General features: G+C 40.1%; 1 protein-coding gene across 8 annotated transcripts in view; it reads left to right on the plus strand.

Annotated features, from left to right (window-relative positions):
• Positions 1 to 21,631, plus strand: part of ZNF827 (zinc finger protein 827) — a 170,268-nt gene that overhangs the window by 59,698 nt on the left and 88,939 nt on the right. For all 8 annotated transcript variants that reach the window (XR_003908971.1, XM_029940440.1, XM_029940460.1 and 5 more), the window contains exon 5: positions 5,202 to 5,435. Coding sequence is in view for 7 of the 8 variants with exons in the window: in XM_029940440.1 (XP_029796300.1) it covers positions 5,202 to 5,435 (234 nt within the window). In the remaining variant the exon portion in view is untranslated. The remainder of the gene's footprint in view (positions 1 to 5,201; positions 5,436 to 21,631) is intronic.

Here is a 21,631-nt window from a genome sequence, read left to right on the forward strand (position 1 = left end):
GGCTCCAGGCTCTGAGCTGACAGCACTGAGCCCGACCCGGGACTTGAACCCAAGAACTATGAGATCATAATCTGAGCCCAGTTTATATGCTTAGCCCACTGAGTCACCCAGGCACCCCACAAAATTGCCAGGTTCTGAGCTGAAAGAGAGTCCTGTCTTATTAAATGCGGGGGAAGTGTCGTCTTCTTTCCCCTGAGGGAAGGGACAAAACAGCAGACGGGAGCCACGGTGGGGTCCATTCTTCCTTTTCCACCATCTTAATCAGATCTTGACAAAATTCTTTCCTGCAGAAAAGGAACGTTTTCTGTCGCTTACTTCTAGGACATGTCCCACCTTTCCCTTTTGAATTACCAAAGCCTCGTTCACTGCCTATCTCTTATTTCCAAAGCCCACAGAAATCCTGAAGTCTGGTGTCTCTGTGATTTGGAAGGTTTGGTTTGTTAACCTCTTATACCTAAGTTCCCTCACTTATAAAATAAGGATGGTAATGATACCTACCTTCTGTGAATGAGGGAAGGACCACTTCCTATTAACTATTCAAATGCTAGGTGTGTGCATTATTTTTAAGGACGCTAATCGAGTTGTCCTGGGGGGAGTTGGGGCCCTTAGAAGGGATCTCAGTGTGAACTTTACTATAAAAAGGGTTTTTTTAAAAAATACTTATTTAATCTCTGCTATTACAATTGGAAATTTGGAATAATTTTATCCTAGTGGCTTTCCCATTCATTTCCCATTGAACATTTATCCTACAGCCTTTATAAATCCTCACAAAGATGATTTATTTCCTTTAAATGGCAGCCCAGCTCAGTTGAGTGTGTGAACTTACAGATCTTACAGATACACATAATTTATAATCAAAGTGGCTCAGGTCCTAAACTGTTTGGAACAAAGAAAGGGCCCTTTGATTAGTGGGGCTTACACATTGCATTAAAAGTGGAGTATCTGGGAATTTTAAGATACATAAACAGAAGCCAGGGTAAGGGCTATGAAAGTGTTTAACGAATTGCCTTCCATATGTGCATAGATCTTTGTGTTGGGAAGAATGAAGTAAAGACTAGACAGTGAATTTTAAATTGTTTCTTTTTTGTTAGCAGTTTCCTCAAACAAAAAAAGAAAACATCTTTTATTCCACTTTTTTCTGTAGAAAGAGAATGGGTGTTTTAAAAGTAAGATGAAAAAAAAGTAAGATAATAACTATGGCAATTATTCATATTAATTTTAAAATGTAAGTTTTATGTACTATTTTTAATATAAATATTATTGATAATTAAAAAGTAAGAGGGGAACGGAGCCTGAATGGCTAAGTCGGTTAAGCATCTGACTTCGGCTCAGGTCATGATCTCACAGTTCATGGGCTCAGGCCCCGCATTAGGCTCAGTACTGACCGCTCTGAGCCTGGAGCCTGCTTCAGATTCTGTGTGTGTCTCTGCCCCTCCCCTGCTCACCCTCTGTCTCTCTCTTTGTCCCTCAAAAATAAAACATTAAAAAATTTTTTAAATAAGGATAGCCTTCGTATTTCTATTTTATGCCTGTTTTGGAAATTATGAGTGTTTGGGAAATTAAAACTTGGGCAAATGAGTGTTTCCCACATTCTTTTGGGTGACCTATTATTAGCTATATTTACATTTCTCTAGCACGTTACTAGTTTTATGTCATTCTTGACATTGTCAGAATGAAAACCATGTATGAAATGTCTGCACGTTTATAATCCAGCACTATACTAGCTTGCCTATTGTTTTTTAAAGTGTCTTACTAAAGTTCTGTTAAATCTGGGTTGTACTAACAATGCTAATTGTTTTTCTTAAATCTTACGTAGCATGTATCATGAATAACTTCTAGAAGCTAGTTATATCTTCGGAGAGCATCAGCTTAAGTTTGCTCTCTCTAGGAATTGGGATTTGCTTCTGGGGCTTCGATAGTTTCTCTCTTTCCTAACCTCAACTTTGAATTTTAAAAGTTTTAAAATAAAAGATACAGAAGCATTTTTAAAAGCACCTAACTTTATATTATTCCTTCCTTCCCAAAGAATCACAGTTTCAGACTTAATAGACAACACACCACTTAATTATTCTGTTGTGACTCACTACAGTACTTTTGGAGAAGGATTTTATGAAGGGTTCTGGAAGAAAGAAATAGGGCCAGAGAAAATTTAGGAGGTTACCAGAACCCCCTCCCCACCTAAAGTGGTTGAACAGGGAGAATTATGTTAAATAAACAAAGTCCTCTTAGGAGCTTCCCTCCTGGTTGAGGTCAGAAATCCGTGAGGATTGCTCTAGAGAACATCATTGTTCTCTTTGGTTTAGATTCTGATAGCATTATCCCCAAAGGGCCAATATGTATTGTATTGTATTTTTAATTTTTAAAAAGTAATCTTGAGGCGCCTGAGTGGCTCAGTCAGTTAAGTGTCCAACTTTGGCTAAGGTCATGATCTCATGGTTTGTGGGTCTGAGCCCTGTGTCAGCCTCTGTGCAGACAGCTCAGAGCTTGGGACCTAGTTCAGATTCTGTGTCTCCCTCTCTTTCTGCCCCTTCCACACTAATGTTCTGTCTCAAAAATAAATGAAACATTTAAAAAAATTTTTAAAAGTGATCTCTGTGCCCACCATGGGGCTCAAACTCACAACCCTGAGATCAAGAATCACATGCTCTACTGTCTGAGCCAGGCAGGTGCCCCAAGGGCCAGAATTTAAGCGCTTTTCTTGAAAATTTTTCGGACTCCTCCTTTAGGAATGCCAGAGTCCAAGTGAATGATTATTCACAGACACCTCGGTAAGTGCTGTGGTGTAGATAGCAAATCTTTTATCTCTTGGTCTTATTCCCAGTCTAATGATCAGATCCAGGGAAAACACTGGGATATTTTGGGATTCTTAGTTTTTATTTCCCACAGGTAATAGTGAAGCGCCATCAGATGTCACTAATTTGTAGCTACCATATTTTATTAATTTCACAAATATATATTGAGCACCTACCATGTGCCAGGCACTGTTCTCGGCGCTCAAGATATATCAGTGGTAAAACAAAGATCATGCCTTCTTGAAGCCTTCCCTTGCGTTAGGGGAACCGACCATAATGGTTAACATAATAAATAAAAAATATTAAATGGTATGTGGTTAGTCTGTTTGGGCTGCCATAACAAAATACCAGAGATTTGGCGACTTGAACAAAAGAAACTTATCTCTCACAGTTCTGGAGTCTGGAAGTCCGATGTGTTGGCAGGTGTGGTTTCTCCTGAGGCTGCCCTTTTTGGCTTGAAGATGTCCCCCTTCTTGCTATGTTCTCCCGTAATCGTCCCTCTGTGAGCATGCATCCCTGGTGTGTCTGCTTGTAGCCCATCATTCAGACTGGGTTAGGGCCCCGTCCAAATGGCCTCATGTAACTTTAATTATTTCTCTATTTCCCCAAGTACAGCCACAATGTGGGTTAGAGCTTCAGCGTAAGAACTGGTGGGGGGTGGGTACAATTCAGTCCCTAACAGTAAGTTATCAAGTGATAAGAATTTTGGAAAAAAAAAGAAGATTTGAGTAAGGTGAGAGAGATTGGGTGTACTATGGGGTGGGGATTGCAATTCTGAATAGGATAGTCAGGGTAGACTGTGTTGAGAAGGTGGTTTTTGTAGGTCAGATTACATTCAAGTGTTGTTTATAGCACAGGGACCAGAAGTGGAGAAGTGGTGTGGTGGAGGTAGGTAAGGAACGTGTGGGCAGCTCACAGAACTAGGTTCTAGTCCCAGCTCTGCGTCTTTCTGGTGGTAAAACTTCCAAATGCCACCTTAGCCTTCCAGGGTCTAGTTTCTAAATATGCTGGTCTGTGTGACCTTGTGATTCCAGAATGTATACCCTTAGAAGGAACAAGGGAGAAAGGACTTTATGGTTGTGCACTGGCTAGGGTAGGTGATGGGCAGGAAGGCAGAAGCTTGGGGATTTATCTTCATCTGTTTTGTTAAGCAGGAATGGGCTCTGGGTTCACTCTCATAAGAAATGTGTTTTAGGATGAGATCTTTCTCAAAAGACAAAAATATAACCAACCTCCAGTTCCTACTGCAAGGCCCATTCAAGGGGAGCAGGATGCCTGGGAAAGTGGCCGGTGGTGGAAGAGGATGCTTGTCTTCCTTCCTGGCCTTTCCCAGGGAGTGAGCAGCGCGGTGGGTGAAGGCCTGTCGTGCTACAGCCAAGCCACAGAATCCATCCCATAATCGACCAGTTAGCTCTGCCCTGACCACACACTCCACACCAATGAACCATGCTAAAAATGGAAAAAAGACATTGGTGGAAAAACTGGTGAAATCTGAATAAAATCTGGAGTTTAGATCATAGCAACGTTTTCTTAGTTCTGACAAATGCACCATGGTTATGTAAGATAGGAGCGTCAGGAAATGCTGGGCGAAGAATATATGGGAACTCCTTGAACCGTCTTGCAACTTCTCTGTAAATCCAAAATTATTTCAAAATAAAAGATTTTCTGTTAAAAAATGCCCATCGTGAGGGGCGCCTAGCTGGCTCAGTCAGTGGAGCATGTGACTTTTGACCTCAGGGTTGTGATATCGAGCCCCATGCTGGATGTGTCGGTTACTTAAAGATAAAATTCTTTTAAAAATGCCCATCATGGGCTTAGAGATGACTTGAACCGCAGATGCGCATTTATTCACGGTGACTGGGAAACTGTGCCAAGTGCGTGCCCCAGTGTTTGAGGGTCAGGAGCATCAGTTTATAATCAGACAAGAGTAGAGTGTCTCCAGTCTGAGCTTTTCTCTGGCAAATTCTTCGTCCCCTTACCACCCCACTCCAGGTTTTCGCTTTGGGGACTGCCTCTGACTCATGTTTATGTTGAATATTTTCTGTCAGGATAATTGCCTGAAAAAATTATTTTATAATAGAATTAAGTGGGAAGAATGCTCATAGGTCAGGGAGGCCGCAGCATATACAGGAAAGAAGACGTGTAGGGAAACCAGAGAGAAGATGACTGCTTTGGAGAGGCAGCACTTCTTCAGATATGATCGGTTCCAAAGACGCCCACGCTCCCGCGCTCATGGAGTGTGCTGTATTTTTTTCTGCCCAGGTCCCATACTATTTTGATCGGGTCGTGGTCCCTTTTGCTGTTGGCACACTGATAGTGCATTCCATATCTCATTAAGTCCGGGGGCAGCTGAGAGGGGGCGTGGTCTTTTGTATATGTATATATACAATACCTCTCTTCTTCTGACAGCTGCAAATCAGAAGGAGCCCATGAATCTTAACTTCAAAGTGAAAGAGGAGCCGAAAGAAGAAGAGGCCTTGAGTGCCGCTTTGCCTCGGCCCAGCTACGTGTTCAGCCCGGAAGCTGAGGCGCCAGCCCCAGGCATCTCTGAGGACGCCCTTAAGCCCCAGGAGGGGAAGGGGAAAGTGCTAAGGCCAGATATGTCTGTCAAAGCAGCCTCCGAACTTCTCATGAAACTATCAGGTACTCGATTTATTCTAAAATATTCACATTCTGCTCATTTCGTTTGAAGCCAGCTGGGCTGCTTCCCGCATGGGTTATAATTAGCCTAATGGCGGCAAGATCACATGATTGAGGTGAATTCAGGAATGACTGGATGACTGGGCTCCCAGTGCTACGTTGTGTGTGCGAGTCTGTTTCCGGAAGTTAACTGTGTACCTGTCTTGTGCAACACAGCCTTCTTTTCCTGGAAATTGTTGGAAAACACTGTTGCTTTCTAAGATGATACAGGTCATAATTTTAAACGCATTCTAATGACTTTCAAAGCACTTCTGCTAATTGACCAAAATATCTATTCTTTCTTAATGGAGGACCTTTCTTTTTGTATTTATATGATATTCGTTAAGAACCATTAAAAATATTTTTCTTAATAAGCAGTTGCGATGGCACTTGAAGTAATTACCAATAGAGTGGCAATAAGAGATTTTATGAAGAGAAGATTTCATAATGAAATGTTATAATAATTAATCTAAGTTCTTGTGATGAATGAATAATATTTTAGTAGCATCTAAATGTAATCCCGGCCTGTAGGCAGTAAGAGAAATGGGTTATAATTGGAAATTCATGTATTTTGGGCTTTTTTCCATGCGGTCCTCCATCTGCCTCTTCAAAACAGGTAAAAATTTAGTGTCTAACCTCAAAAGTATGACTTTCAGAGCACGGAAAGAAAAGTTATATCAATAATAATACTTATCAAGTCACACCCCAGTGTCAGTTCACTAAAGGTGATTTTTGGAAACTCTATTCAAAATACTAATATGAATCAAAAGCTCTTTCAGATTGTAACTTGCTGTGCGTGGAGGATGAAAGCAGGAAATACATTAGGGATACTCCTTCCCAGTAATTTCATCAGCAATTCTGACTGTGTCTCTGGTTGACCAGTAGGTTGGAAACCAAGAAATTAATAGTGATTTACTTAGAGCCATTATATCAGAACAGTTGAAATCCTGTATTTGCCAGTTGGTGGGGTTAAGAATTCTTTCTTTTGATGTTAATTTAGAACACACTGGAACTTCAGGGGAATATGATTTATTATAGATAAAGAATCATACAGTTATTACATCCTTGTTATAGCCCCGTTCTTCTAAGCAGTGATGGTTCAGCTTCTCTTAAGCAGTTGGGAGGTCTGGCAAGACTGTGCTGATTTTCGAAAGCTGAAAGTTTAAAAAAATGTTCAGGCCAACATGTTTCGATATATTTGAGCCCTCCTTCCTGTGTTGAAAAGTCTCAGTGACATAGAGTATATTGTCTGTTGTTTTTGCAGTCAATTCAAAGGGGTCACACAGCTCTCTGAATCTTCTTGCATAGCATAGGCTTTCATATGGAAGTGACCCTCTATCAACAGTGACTCCTGTTGGTAGGATCCTAGTGTATGCTATTTCTGTTTCAGAATTTGTTATGCAATCAATATTGTGAGCAGGGAGAGCTGGGGTGGCTCCAAAAGATAATGTGCAAGAATAAGATTTCAGGAAACTTTTTTTTTTAAGTAGGCTCCATGCCCAGCGTGGAGCCCAGTTCAGGGCTTGAACTCACAAACCTGAGATCAAGACATGAACTGAGATTAAGAGTAGGATGCTTAACTGACTGAACCACCCAAGTGTCTTGTGAAAAGATGTTCTTTAAGAAAGACAGTTTATCCTGACCCTTTTAATACATGTGATTTGAGACATTGAAGTATGAAATCATTTCCTAGATAATAATGATAGCCCTCAACTAGAATATGGTCATACAGCCATACACCTTTACTGTGGACACCAGTGACGCTTCTAAATGTTTATGTTGACTTACACTGAGTACATGTGCTATGGGGTTCAACAACGGTTGAATGTTATAACACAGTCGTATTTCCAAAGAGCATCTGCCCTGCTTCCCAATGTGGAAATGAAAACTTGTTTGAATGACTAACATAACTCTTTTTTTGTCCTGAAAAAAAATCCCCCAATATTCTTTGTGCAAGATACTTAGGTCCAAGAGGTATTCATCACAGTCCCTCTCCTCTAGGTGCTTATGGTCTAGTCAGAGGCAGTCCAGACAATGGCTTCCATTCCACAAGCACTTTGCACTTAGAACTCCTACTTCTACACTCTAGAGACTGTGATCAGGTAAACTGTGAAGAAGTTCCCCTCTTAGTCCTAAAAACGAGACATGTGACTTAAAAACAAGCATCTTTCATTCCTGACCCATAAGGTAACGAGGGCTCACCCTTTATTGGGTTTAAAGTGGATATTAGAGTTTCTAATCATGGATGGAGCAGCGCTCTTGGAAGAAGGATGTTAAGGAAAAACTTCCTATGCTCTCTCCTCAGGATGTAATTTTAGCAATTTCAGGATTCATATCCTCAAAGACACCCAAGTAAAGGACTTGTTGGTGCCTTCAAATGCCCTTTCCCAAGACAGTCTCTGTCCCTCTATAGACAGAGGTCCATGCGTGGACGTCCTCGCACCCATGCAGTTGGTCAAGGCTGCATCACGTTCACCTGGGCTGATACTCGCAAAGCCTTGCTAGAGGCATTCTCACAAACCGGAGTCCCTGTTGCTTCCTGCTTTGTTAACTTTAGTTTGTAGTCTCTGTGACATTGAGGAAAATCCTACCGGCCAGGGAGAGCTGGGTGAGTACAGTATGTCCCATGCATTATTATACATTTTTTTCTTCTTCCAGATTTGAGAAGATATGGAATAAAAAGATTTTTCTTCCTTGTTGCTTATTTCCTTGAAGCGAATGAAGCTGTGATCTGTAGTGTAGGCCCTCCTAGTCTTTTCACTGAATTGATACAAGGAAACTGGTCAACAATTTCGGCTGCCTCATTTCCAGTTTTGAATTAATTTCTGTTGACTCCTCAGTGATGGATGTTGGGCACAGGGCCTAGTGAAATAAATATCATGTGAAACTTTTCTGTGTGGAGAAACGTCTGTAGGTATATTGTTTTCCAAATTGACATTTATGCTTTATGGGAAAAACACAGATGAGGTGGAGGCTAGGCTAAATTTTTCATTAACTGTGTGTTTGGGAAAATCTGAGTTTTCTTCCTTCCTGCGGCTCAAGTTCTACTTCCAGTTGTTAATTGGGAAGTCAAGTGCCCGACAGCTGGGCCAAGTAAATTGATTACCATAAAGAAAGCAACCCACTCTAAGGAAACTGCTGGATGTCTGTGACTACCTGTTGTTATGTGACACAGACAGCCAAAACAGACTTTTTTGCTAACGCGCATGGTTGCCAAAGATAATTCCCAGAAGTCTTGATTTAAGGAGGCCAAAATTTTAAGTTCAATACAGAGGATGTGTAACATTAGACAAAGAGAATCCTGCCACTATTAAGTCCTAGTTTTGCAACGTCTAGTGACCTCACAAACTTCTGGAACAGATGTGTTACCACAGATGAGCTGCAGTACTGAAGGCAACACAAAACCTTATCTGTTCTGTCTCTGTTGTGCTGTGAGGGAAGTAGCTAGACACACAGAGGTGAAGAAACACCCCCTTCTCCCTTTGAGGAGCCACATTTTTGTGTGGGAATAAATACGTCAAATGTAATATATATGTGGTCAAACCTAGAAGTAGCAGGCTAAGAATGCCATTTCAAAAATATGAATTCCACAAAAATAAAAGTTGAAGTTATTTCAGAAACATTAAACTAAGCACATATCTAACATGGTAAATGCAGCCTAATTAATGCTAGACCTAAATTTGGAACACATCTATAGGTTTTCTTCTTTCTTTGCTTAAGGAAGAAAACTGAATTGATTTATATTCATTTCTGATTTATATTTATTTATCCCAGTCTGGTCTTAGAAATATAAATTACAATTGCCTCATGTAGAGAAATCCAAGCAGGCCCTAGATTTGAAATACATAGTGATGTAGGAGTCAGGGAATCTCCTGATTAAGATAGGGCTTCAGCTATGAAATATTTATTTATTTATTTATTTGTTTGTTTGTTTGTTTATTATAGTTTTTTAAAGTAGTCTCTACCCCCAACATGAGGCTCAAACTTATGACCCCAAGATCCAGAGTCACATGCTCTACTGACTGAGGCAGCCAGGGGCCCCATGAAATATTAATAAGCAGGTAAATTTGGGTATGATGAAGTTTAAGGTGAGTTTAATCTCTGGGGTGAACTGAAACCGAGAGGAAAGAGACCCCCAAATTGACTTTATTAACAGGTTTAATCAAGGGCCTTCTGGTTGTACATAATAAATCCTCTTCAGCCGGTTTGGGCGAGCCAGGGGGAGTTAATAGAAGATACAGGTTTGGGGTTAACTTATGGAACCCCAGCGCAGGGTAGAGAAGGGTGTGAGTCCCTCCCTGAAGCCAGGGTCTAGAGGACCACGTGGGAACCAGGAAGCTCTCGTTCTCTACCTCATCCCTGCTTCTCTGTGCATGCAGATGGACTTTTTGGATTACCCATTTCACCTGGTGGAGAATGGCAATTTCTTGCAGCTTTCTGAGTGTGCCTTTTATTTTGTCAGACAGAAATTTCTTAGTCCCAATTCCAAATTCAGCTGATTACCTCCAATTGGGATCCACTAGTGGAAGCTTCTTCTGTCACTAGGGATTAAGGCGCGCTGGGCAGACATGGCTGTGGTCACGGAAGATGGCTATGGGTGAGAAGGATCCCCAGAAATGCGTCTTGGGTGGGCAAGAATGGGGGTGGCATGGAACCAAAAAGATAAACAATATGTGTGAACCACAAAAGTTTGAGGAGCAGATTATGGTAATTGCTTCTATTTAAATATTGAATGTAAATGCATTTTGGCCTTTGGATGACTTTTACCTTTCTTTCCTGGTAGAGTCTTGGCGAAGACCTGCCCAGCCAGGGCTCTGTATGTGCTGAGGCATTGCTTCTCAAAGGGTGGTCCCCAGACTGGCAGAATCTGCATGGGTCGAGGAGGATAGGGAAATTTTTGAAATGCAGTCTTGAACTCTACTCTGGACCTTGTTGAAACTCTGAGGTTGGAGGCCCAGCCCTCTGTGTTTTTGCAAGCCCTCCAAGTGAATCTGACAGCTACGTTTTGAGAAACACTGTGCCCAAAAAATGGTTAATTAAAGAAATATATTTTGTCCATCTGAGAAGCATGCCTTATGTTAAGGTTGACAGGGAACAAAACTCTATTAAATGTACATTTTATTTTTTCAAAAGAACATCTCTTCAGTAGAGATTCTCTTTAGCTTATTATGAAATAATGGTATCTGGGAACCTTTCTGTAGAAGGGCACATGTACATAATAAATCAAGATAGTGTTGGTTGTGGGCCTCAGATTAATACTGCTTTTTTCAGTGTTCTTTGTTGTTAAGTTTCATGATTATTCCTGGGGGATGTTGGCTTTTGTATGGTTGAATGGTTTCTAGTATATTCACAGTTTTGCAACCGTCACCACATCTGGTCGCGGAATATTTTCATCACCTTGAAAAGAAGTCTGTATCCATTAGCAGTCACTCCTCACATGTCCCCATACCACCACCAACCCTAGACAATCACTAGTCTGCTATTTGTCTCTACAGATTTGCCTGTTGTGTACATGTCACATGAATGAAAACATACAGTATATGGTCTTTTGTAACTGGCTTCTTGCACTTAGCATAATGTTTTTAAGGTTCATCTCTGTTGCTCATCTATAGTACTTTATTCCTTTTTATGGCTGAGTAATATTCCATTGGATATTATAAGAATAAATACATCGATAATTAATATTAATTTTATATGTGGTATAAAATAGATATACACCACATTTTGTTTCTTGAGTCATCTATTGATGAACGTTTGGGTTTTTGGCCAACTTTTGGCTGCCATGATCACTTAGGTACAGGATTTTTGTGGACTCATGGTTAGTTTCTCGTGGGCATATACCCAGGAGCGGAACTGCTGAATCAGATGGTAACCCCATGTGTAACTCTGAGGAACTGTCAAACTGTTCGCCAAAGCAGCTGTGCCATTTGACATTCCCACCAGCAACGTGTGAGAGTTCTCATTTTTCCACATCCTTGCCAAAACTTATTATTGTCTGTCTTTTTTATTATACCCTCATACTGGGTATGAACTAGTATTCCACTGTGGTTTTGATTTGCATTTCCCGATGACTGGGGATATTTTCACGTGCTTATTGGTCATTTTGTGTATCGTCTTTTGAGAAATGTCTATTCAAGTCATTTTCCTGCTTTTTGAGTTTTTTGTCTTTCTAGTCTTGAGTTGTAAAAGTTCCTTAGAAATTCTGGATATAAGCCCCTTATCAGATATCTAATTTGCAAATATTTTCTCCCATTCTTCTGATTGTCTTTTCATTTTCTTAATGGCATTATTTGTAGCACAAAAGGTTTTAGTTTTGATATAGTCCAGGTTCTCTCTCTTTTCTTTTGTTGCTTGTGAGCACCATCATGTTTTCTGTAATTCCAGAAATTAAGTAAAAATGCAGAATAGTTTAATATTAAAATGAAAGCCTGTCCTTGCTTATATGAGCACAGCATTTAATTTTCAGATATAAAGCCTATGAAAGCTAATTTATTTAATACAGATCTCCCTAGTGGAGTTGACCCCTTTGATTTCTGTATTTGCCATGGCATTCTCTAATTCAGCTGATGTCAAAAGATATTTGTATATCAGCTTTTGAAATGACTTACAATAAATGTGATTAGTAATGGGCTTACAACTAATGGCCAGATCACTGTCCTCATGCCACATATATCCTAAGCAACTCTCGGGATATGCGTGTGTACGTTTATGTATACATATACACATATATGTATATGTATGTATATGTGTATGTATATATGTATGTACACACACACACACACACACACACACACACAGAAGATCCATAACTAGGGGATTTCAACTTTTTTTTTTTTAGTTTATTTATGTATTTTGAGAGAGAGAGTGTGAGCAAGGGAGGGGCAGATAGAGGGAGAGACAGAACCCCAAGAAGGCTCTGTGCTATCAGTGCAGAGCCTGACATGGGGCTTGAACTCACAAACTGTGAGATCATGACGTGAACCAAAATCAGGAGTCTGACACTTAACTGACTAAGCCACCCAGGCACTCCAAGAGTTAAATCTTAAATAAGGATTTAGGCTCTTTTTTTAATACTTGAAAACTCAGTGAGAACTGAAGGTATTTAGAGTGTGAAAACCATGTCTTATACAAACAAGGAATAGATCACTTTAATAAGGTAAAAATGTGGCATGTTTATATACCAAAGAGAATCATTTCCTTGAAGGTCTAGATCTTGTTAAAGTCAATGGAGGTACAGCGGTGTTATTTACCTATTTAGGCAGACAGAGTAGCAGCTAGCCATGTGCAGTTCTGGAAGGACCGTTGTTTTCTCAGCGAGAAGAAAGAACTTGCTTCGAGCAGATTCTCCCACCGTCACTGGTGTTATGGTCTTTGACCAGTATGCACCATTCTATGCATTGCATAATTTCACACACAGCTTACAAGTCTTGAAGGGACACACCTGAAAGGCTGTTGCTGCTCTGTTCCCCCACCAGTGCTGGAGCTTTTCCGGGTCACACCCCCAGGGCCAGCGCCTCTGGGCACTCCTTTTCCCCTCAGGGCCATCACTTCTCTGCTCCCCCTTTTGCTTTCTTGACCCAGCTTCCTCCGCCTCCCACACTGAGGCCTGGGACTCAGAAGGACTGGACTCAAAAGGGCTCTTGTTCTGTTATCATTTCCTCGTTGCATAGCTGCATATATTAATATAGCCATGAAAATTTGTATTGGCGTGTGTTTCCAGAAACCAGGCAAGAACTCTGAAAGGAATTTTCTAGGCTCCACCTTCGTTATAGATTCCTTTTCTGTTTGGCTGAACTGGGAGAGGCAAGCGTTTGATCACAGCTGTAAGGGCTGAGGGTAGGGCTGTAGGATGGCGGGTTGAGGGGTGGGGGTGGAGTGCAGGTGGAGTAGGATGAGGTGTGGAGGGGTTCCAGATCTTCCTTTAATAATACTGAGCAAAAGTGAAGAGTGCCACCTAGAATGTGTTTGCAGCTGGGATAGAGTGCCCTCCTCATTCCTGTGTTGTTTTCTGTTTTCTAGTGTAAATAAATGACTGCAGCTGTTCTCTATAACACGAACTGTGACAAAGAGAGGCCACTACTAAGTACTATTCAATAGTGACAGCTCTACGAAGAAGCTTTGTTTTAGGAGGGATCCAATTGCAGTGTGAATGAAAATATTTGAGTAACCAATCAGACATTCTATTCCATTTTTCACACGGGACAGATTTCCCCTCCTGGTAGAAGCTGTGTGCCTTATCCCTGCATTAGGATCTCTTGTACCATCCTAATTTTTGTTTCTCAAAAAGGTCCCCGCCCTTTTGACTATATGTTACCACTGTTAGAGTCTCATGAGGAAGAGCACAACCACTACTTCCCTCAACGAGAGATCTAAAACATTCTCATTCCACAGTGGTCTTTCTCCTGATCGCCTTACCAACCTTTCACCTTGAACTTATTCACAGGTGTAATTAAACCCCAGTGGGTTCTGTGCTCATCAGGGTACACACTGGTGTCACACATCTGCCTCTGAAGAAGGAAGTCCTTTCTCCACTGCCACATAGCCTGTCTGCTGCTCAGTGGCCCATCATCCTCCAAACAGGGGCTCAAATGGGTCACTCAGTGTGTAAACACCGGAAGATACCCACAATCTGGGAGCGATGGGGCATGTTTCCACTGGGCAGGGGAGTGTCCATATTGGATCAAGAATGGGAAACTAGTGAAACAAACTGTTCTCCCTTATAGCTTCTGTTCTTCCTCCTCCTCCTCCTCCTCTTCTTTATTTATTTATTTTGAGAGAGAGAGAGAAAGAGAGTGCATAAGCAGGTGAGGGGCGGAAAGAGGGAGAGAGCAAATCCCATGCTGTCAGTTTGGGGCCCGAGATGGGGTTCTAGCTCATGAACTGTGAGATCATGACCTGAACCTCAATCAGGAGTCAGACACTTAACTGTATGAGCCACCCAGGTGCTTCTATTATTCTTTCCAAAAAAAATTTTTTTTTAATTAAAAAAATGTTAACACAGTGTCAAGTTAATTTTAGGTGTATGAAATAATGATTCAGCAATTCTATACATGACTCAGTGCTCATCAAGATAGGTGTACTTTAAATCTTTTTTTATCTATTTCACCCATAACCCAACCCACCACTGTCTGGCAAGCACCAGTTTGTTCTCTGTTTTAAAGAGTCTAGTTTTTTGTTTGTCTCTTTTTCTTTGTTTATTCATTTGTTTCTTACATTCCACATATGAGTAAAATCATATGGTATTTGTCTTTCTCTTACTGACTTATTTCACTTAGCAGAATACCCCTGAGTCTATTCATGCTGTTACAAATGACAAGATCTCTGTCCTTTTTATGGCTGAGTAATATTCTGTTGTATAAAAATGTACCACATCCTTTTTATCCCTTCATCTATTGATAGAGACTTGGCTTGCTTTGATATCTGAGCTATTGTAAATAACATAGAGGTGCATATATATTTTTGAATTAGAATTTCTTTGGGTAAATATCCAGTAGTAGAATTACTGGGTCATATAGTAATTCTGTTTTTGATTTTTTGAGGAATCTACATACTATTTTCCACAATCTGTACCAGTTTGCATTCCTACCAACAGTGTAAGAGGGTTCCTTTTTCTCCAATTCCTAGCCAAAATCTGTTGTTGCTTGTGTTGTTGATTTTAGCCATTTTGACTGAAGGTGCTATCTCATGGTGGTTTTGATTTGCATTTCTCTGATGCTGGGTGATGTTGAGCATCTTTTCATGTGTCTGTTGACCATCTGTGTGTCTTCTTTGGAAAAATATTCGTGTCTTCTGCCCATTTTTAACTGGGGGTATTTAACTTTGGGGGTATTGAGTTATATAAGTTCTTTACATATTTTGGATATTAACTCTTTATTGGATATATTATATGCAAATGTTTTCTCCTGTTCAGTAGATTGTCTTCTTGTTTTGTTGATGGTTTCCTTCCCTGTGCAAAAGCTTTTTATTTTGGTGTAGTCCAAATAGTTTACTTTTGCTTTTGTTTCCCTTGCATGAGCAGACATATCTAGAAAAAGGTTTCTATGGTCAATAATAGAGAAATTACTCCTATGTCTTCTTCTAGGAGTTTTATGGTTTCAGGTCTCCTATTTTTTAATCCATTTCGAATTTATTTTTGTGTATGGTATAAGAAAGTGATTCAGTTTTATTCTTTTGCATGTAGCTGTCCAATTTTCTCAACACCATTTACTGAAGAGACTGTCTTTTTCCCATTGTATATTCTTGCCTCCTTAGTTGTAGATTAATTGCACATACAAGCATGGGTTTATTCTTGGGCTTTCTAGTCTGTTCTGTTGATCTCTGTGTGTACTTTTTGCCACTACCATACTGTTTTGATTATTATAGCTTTGTAGTATAATCTAAAATCTGGGATTGTGATACTTCCAGCTTTATTCTTCTTTCTTAGTATTGCTTTGTTTATTCAAGGTCTTTTATGGTTCCATATAAATCTTTGTATTATTTGTTCTAGTTCTGTGAAAAGTAGTGTTGGTATTTTGATAGCAATTGTCTTAAATCTGTAGTATGGGCATTTTAACAATATTGCTGCTTCTAACCCATGAACATGGAATATTTTTCCATTTGTTTATGTCATCTTTAATTTCTTTCATGAATGTTTTTTAGTTTTTGGAGTACAGGTCTTTCACCTCTTTGATTACGTTCATTCCTAGATATTTTATTATTTTTGGTGCAATTGTGAATAGGATTGCTTTCTTAATTTCTCTTGCTGCTACTTCATTATTAGTGTATAGAAATACAATGGATTTCTGTATATGAATTTTGTATCCTGTGGCCTTCCCGAATTCATTTATCAGTGCTAGTAGTCTTTAGGTGGAGTCTTTAGAATTTTCTATATATAGTATCATGTCACCTGGAAATGGTACAAGTTTTATTTCTGTCTTCTGATTTGGATGCCTTCTTTTCTTTTTCTTGTCTGATTGCTGTGGCTAAGACTTCTAGTACTATATTTAATAGAAGTGGTGAGAGTAGACATCTTTGTCTTGTTGCTGATCTTAGAGGAAAAGTTCTCAGTTTTTTACCATTGAGTAGTATAATGTTAGCAGTGAGTTTTTTATATATGGCCTTTATTATGTTGAGATATGCTCCCTCTAAACCTGCTTTGTTTAAAGCTTTTATCATGAGTAGATGCTGTACTTTGTCAAATGCTTTTTCTGTATCTATTGAGATGATCATATGGCATTTATCTTTTATTAATGTGATATATCGTGTTGATTACTTTGCAAATATTGAACCACACTTGCATCCTTGAAATAAATCCTGCTTGATCATGGTAAATGGTTTTTTGAACGTATTGTTGGATTTGGTTTGCTAATGTTTTTTGAAGATTTTTGCATCTATGCACATCAGAGGTATTGGCTTATAGTTATATTTTTGTAGTGTCTTTACCTGGGTAAATGCTGGTCTTGTAGAAAGAATTTGGAAACTTTCCTTCCTCTTCTATATTTTGTAATGGTTTGAGATCAATAGGTATTACCTCTTCTTTAAATGTTTGTTAGAGGGGCACCTGGGTGGCTCAGTCGGTTAAGCCTCCGACTTCGGCTCAGGTCAGATCTCACGTTCGTGGGTTCGAGCCCCACGGGAGGATCTGTGCTGACAGCTAGCTCAGAGCCTGGAGCCTGCTTCCGGTTCTGGGTCTCCTTCTCCCTCTGCCCCTCCCCCTCTCATGCTCTGTCTCTCTCTCTGTATCAAAAGTAAATAAAACATTAAAAAAAATAAATGTTTGTTAGAATTCACCTATAAAGACATCTCATCCTGGATTTTTGTTTGTTGGAAGTTTTTTGATCACTGATTCAGTTTCCTTGGTAGTAATCGGTCTTTTCAAATTTTCTATTTCTTCTTGATCCCATTTTAGAATGTTGTATGTTTCTAGGAAATTATTCATTTCTTCTAGGTTATCTAATTTGCTGGTATATAATTTTTCCTAATATTCTCTTACAATCCTTTGTATTTCTGTAGTGTCATTTATTATTTTCTCCATTTCTGATTTCATGTGAGTCCTCTTTTTTTCTTGGTGAGTCGGGCTAAAACTCAATCAATTTTGTTTATCTTTTCAAAAAACCAGCTCCTGGTTTCATTAAGCTGTTCTATTATTTTGTTTTGTTTTTAGTTTCTGTTTCATTTATTTCTCCTCTAATCTTTATTGTTTCCTTCCTTCTGCTCACTTTAGGCTTTGTTTGTTTCCATTTCTCCCTAATGGCCTCTATTACTATATGAAGACAAAGGATTGAAAAGTGGCATTTTCGCTTTATCCGGTTGTGAGGACCAATGACATTCTTTCTGAAGGGATCTTGGCCTCCCCTCTTCATAATTCTATTTACTGCACCATGTATCTGTTTTTCCCAAATCTAAACCATCCTGAGTTTGTGCTCTGAGTTGATTTACTTTCTATTTTCTAAATGTGGGATAGCAGCTGGATTTGAGCACATTTCCTGGTTTCCCGTGACTTGCCATATGCTTGGATCACTTATCTCCACAGCTGGAGAAATGGAGGAGAAGTGATGGAAAATACTTGTGACCCACCACATTTCAACTTAGGTCCAAAGTCAGGTGATGAGGGTCATTGTTTAAAGAATGATTTATGAACTCACTTCCTAACTTCCTACTACTACCATCCTCATCACCCTAAATCCACCTAGATCACCTATACACACACCTCCCTACTGCTGCTCACAGAAATTCTTCCTAGTGCTTTGAGGTGGGAGCATTCATGGAGACACTTTACTGGAGGAGTCCTGTGGTCCACATATATGTAGCCAAAGGTACCCTTAATAGCCTCTCAGGTCGAGAGGGAGAGAGGCTCTCAGCAGAGGCAAAGGATTAATGAGAATAAAAGGTAAAGTTGCAGTGATTTGTGGAACTTATTTTGAGAGTGGAATCTGCAAGCCTCCCACTGTGCATTTGAATATTGGTAGTAGTCTTCACTTGGAATTCATCAGCGCTTATGTATTAGCTCACATATTGGATAATATGTAGAACATATCTTTTTCTCTTAATTCGTTTTAAAGAGCTGTGGCAAATAAAAAAGAAAACTGGGGAGTAGGAGGATAATTTAATGGAGACAAATGGTGGTCTCCTTCAGTTACTTGTGCTAAAGCCTTTGTGCCCTGTTTATTCCATTTTAATGCTGTTGAAAATGTTTTCTCCTAACACATTGTTTACGTTAGAAAGCTCTTCCTATCCAACTCTTTCTCGGCTTTCTGGGAGACACCACAACAGTGTTCATCCTGTGTGTAACAGTGAGTGGTCAAGCACTAGGGCCTCATTCTCACTTTAGGGCTCACCCCACACACACACCTCCCCCTGCTGCCGGTTGGCTATTTTGTTGCTCTTCAGCACCTGTACTGGAGAGGACACAGGAATGGAGAGAGAGGAAGAGAAATAAAAATGAGTCATTTATTGCTACTTTAAGTAGCTTTGATTTTAAAAAAACATTTGGAAAAGAAGGTTGAAACACAGCCAGAATACATGGTAAGATACCCATCCACTCATGTCTCCAAGAATTATGGGGAATTAAGAGCCCAGAGGGACCATTTTCCACCATCACATGGTCCCACCTGCAGTCCAAGATCCCCACAAGCATGGTAATAGGGACGGTGCCTTATCAAAAACAAAGGCTCATTTATCTTTGGTATGAGGGATTTGGTTCCTGGCACAAGTATGTAAAGATATCTTAGGGGTTTAAATGAACTCTATTCTTGAGTTCTCAATCTTTCCATTTCTTCTTTATGGTCTTCGGTCTTTCTTACTATTTTTGTTTTCTTTCATTTACTCATTTATTCAACATTGAGCTCCTGCTATTTTGTAAGCCCTGTTTTAGGTACTAGGGACACACAGGGGAGTGAGACAGTGCTTTCTCCTGCCTGGGTCCTATATTCTCTTCCCACCCTGTCAATGGCTGTCTGTATCTCACTCTAGTTAGTTAGTGCCTGCGTTCTACCTCTGTTGTTCTGTGATCTGTACCATGTCCTTTCCTGGCTGCTGGAAGCATCAACCAGTGGAAGAGAAATAGTAAGGACGTTTCAACAGAGATATCCTTGGGACATGATTCAATAATACTTAGCACCACCCAAGGAAAACATTTTAAACTTGTCGGCATATACTTATACTCTGTTATCATTAGTGGAAAATAAGTTTAGTAAAACTCAGTTATTGAAATAAAACTCTTCACTTGCTCCTTCCTCTCTCTGGGTATTAGGGACTCTCTCTGTCCTTCTCCTTCCTCTTTGTGCACCTGACAGAAATGGACCTCACTTTTTAGTTATTTTTTTAAGTTCATTTATTTTTTGAGAGAGAGAGAGAGAGAGAGAGAGAATAAATGCACAAGTGGGGGAGGGAGAGAGAGAATCCCAAGCAGGTTTCCCACTGTCAGCACAGAGGGCTCAAACTCATAAACCTTGAGATCGTGATGTGAGCTGAAATCAAGAGTCAGATGCTTAACTGACTGGGCCCTGCTTTTTTGATTATTTTTATGTCAGAAAGAATTTTACTGAGTCTTTCAGGGATTCTGCTCTAAACCTATACATGCACCCCCTCCCAGCCGCCAGCCAGCATTCAGGTTCATAGAGGGATATATAAAGGCCTATTAATCACAGCAGATGAGGTGGACAAGGCTTAGATTTATTAAATGGCAAAGGATAATAATGTTAAATAGATTTAAGGTTAGATCAGATACTTTAATTGACCCTTTTTCTTTCTTTCTTTCTTTTTTTAATGGGAGACAGGCAAAGTATATTCTGGACATTAGATGAAAAATAGGTTAATTTTTTAAAAATGAGATCATTTGGAATATTACCAAATGGCAGACATACAGTTTAAATGCGCCTCCTTAGCTAATTTCTAGTGAAATCATCAAATGAAAAGAAAACACGATGATTGGGAGAGGTTTTACATTAACACCAGGGCACTCAGGGGTCAAAAGATAATGACTGAGCCACCCTACATCATCTGCTGGTAGGAGAAGCTTTTCTCCGGGAGCCCCCAGTGACCAAAGTGTTTGAATGCTTGATTGTCATTGGACACGAGTGAAATTGAATGCAGAATTTGTGTAGTGTCATGGACATATTCTGACTCATGATCGTCTTCTGCATGACCAAGGAAGGACCTCCTTTTTGTCACGTGAGCCTCCTGTGTCCACTAACACGAGGTAACGTCATACTCAGAATCGAGTCCAAAATTTGTGCTAGACAGTGGTCCCAGTTTTGTGGCCCATCTGAAAATACCCACAAATGCCCAGCGGAGATATCTCAGGCAAGAACCTGTTGCACTGCTTGCTGGTGTGGAGGATGTGAAGACAAGTTTAAAAGTTGACTGAAGAATAAAGCATCAAGGGCTTTGCTCTAATGGGAAACAAGGTTTCTTGGACGCCTGAAAGAGAACTTCCAGGTCTCACTAACTCATTACCTTTAAAGTTCAAGTTCCATTTTTTAGGGTGTATTTGTCCTTGCAGATTCAGATGGATCACCTGGTGTTCCTCATCGGATATATATATATTTTTTAATTTTCATTTCTTTTAATGTTTATTTTTGAGAGAGAGAGAAACAGTGTGAGCAGTGAAGGGGCAGAGAGAGAGAGGGACACAGAATCTGAAGCAGGCTTCAGACTCTGAGCCATCAGCACAGAGCCTGATGCGGGGCTCAAGGCCACGAACCATGAGATCATGACCTGAGCCGAAGTCGGGCACTTAACAGACTGAGCCACCAGGACACCCCCGCTCATTGTATGTTTTTAAAAGCTTGGTTCTAAGTTGACCCCCTGCTTACCTCTATCTAGTGAACTGTGAATTCTAGTGTGCCCAGCTAAATCATCACATGTCTGTGAGTCCTCCTTCCTGGATTGCCAGACACTATACTGATACAGACACTACGTGATTTATAGTTTTGGTGAGTCAATTCAAAAGGCCAATTCTGATAAAATATCCTTGAAACTATTTTAGGAATCAAAAATGTGTGTGTGTGTGTGTGTGTGTGTGTGTGTGTGTGTGTACTGGAGGTCATGTAGGGCTCTTCTGGTGGAAAATACTGTTTTTGAAGGTTCTTGTACATTCTTTGAAGGACTAGAGAAAGATCTGCCACACCACTGTTTTCTTTCATGGGGAGCATTTCCTCCCCTTTTCCCCAGGAGCCGAT

The sequence above is a fragment of the Suricata suricatta genome, chromosome 1 (genome assembly GCF_006229205.1).
Source record: "Suricata suricatta isolate VVHF042 chromosome 1, meerkat_22Aug2017_6uvM2_HiC, whole genome shotgun sequence".
Lineage (NCBI taxonomy): Eukaryota > Metazoa > Chordata > Mammalia > Carnivora > Herpestidae > Suricata > Suricata suricatta.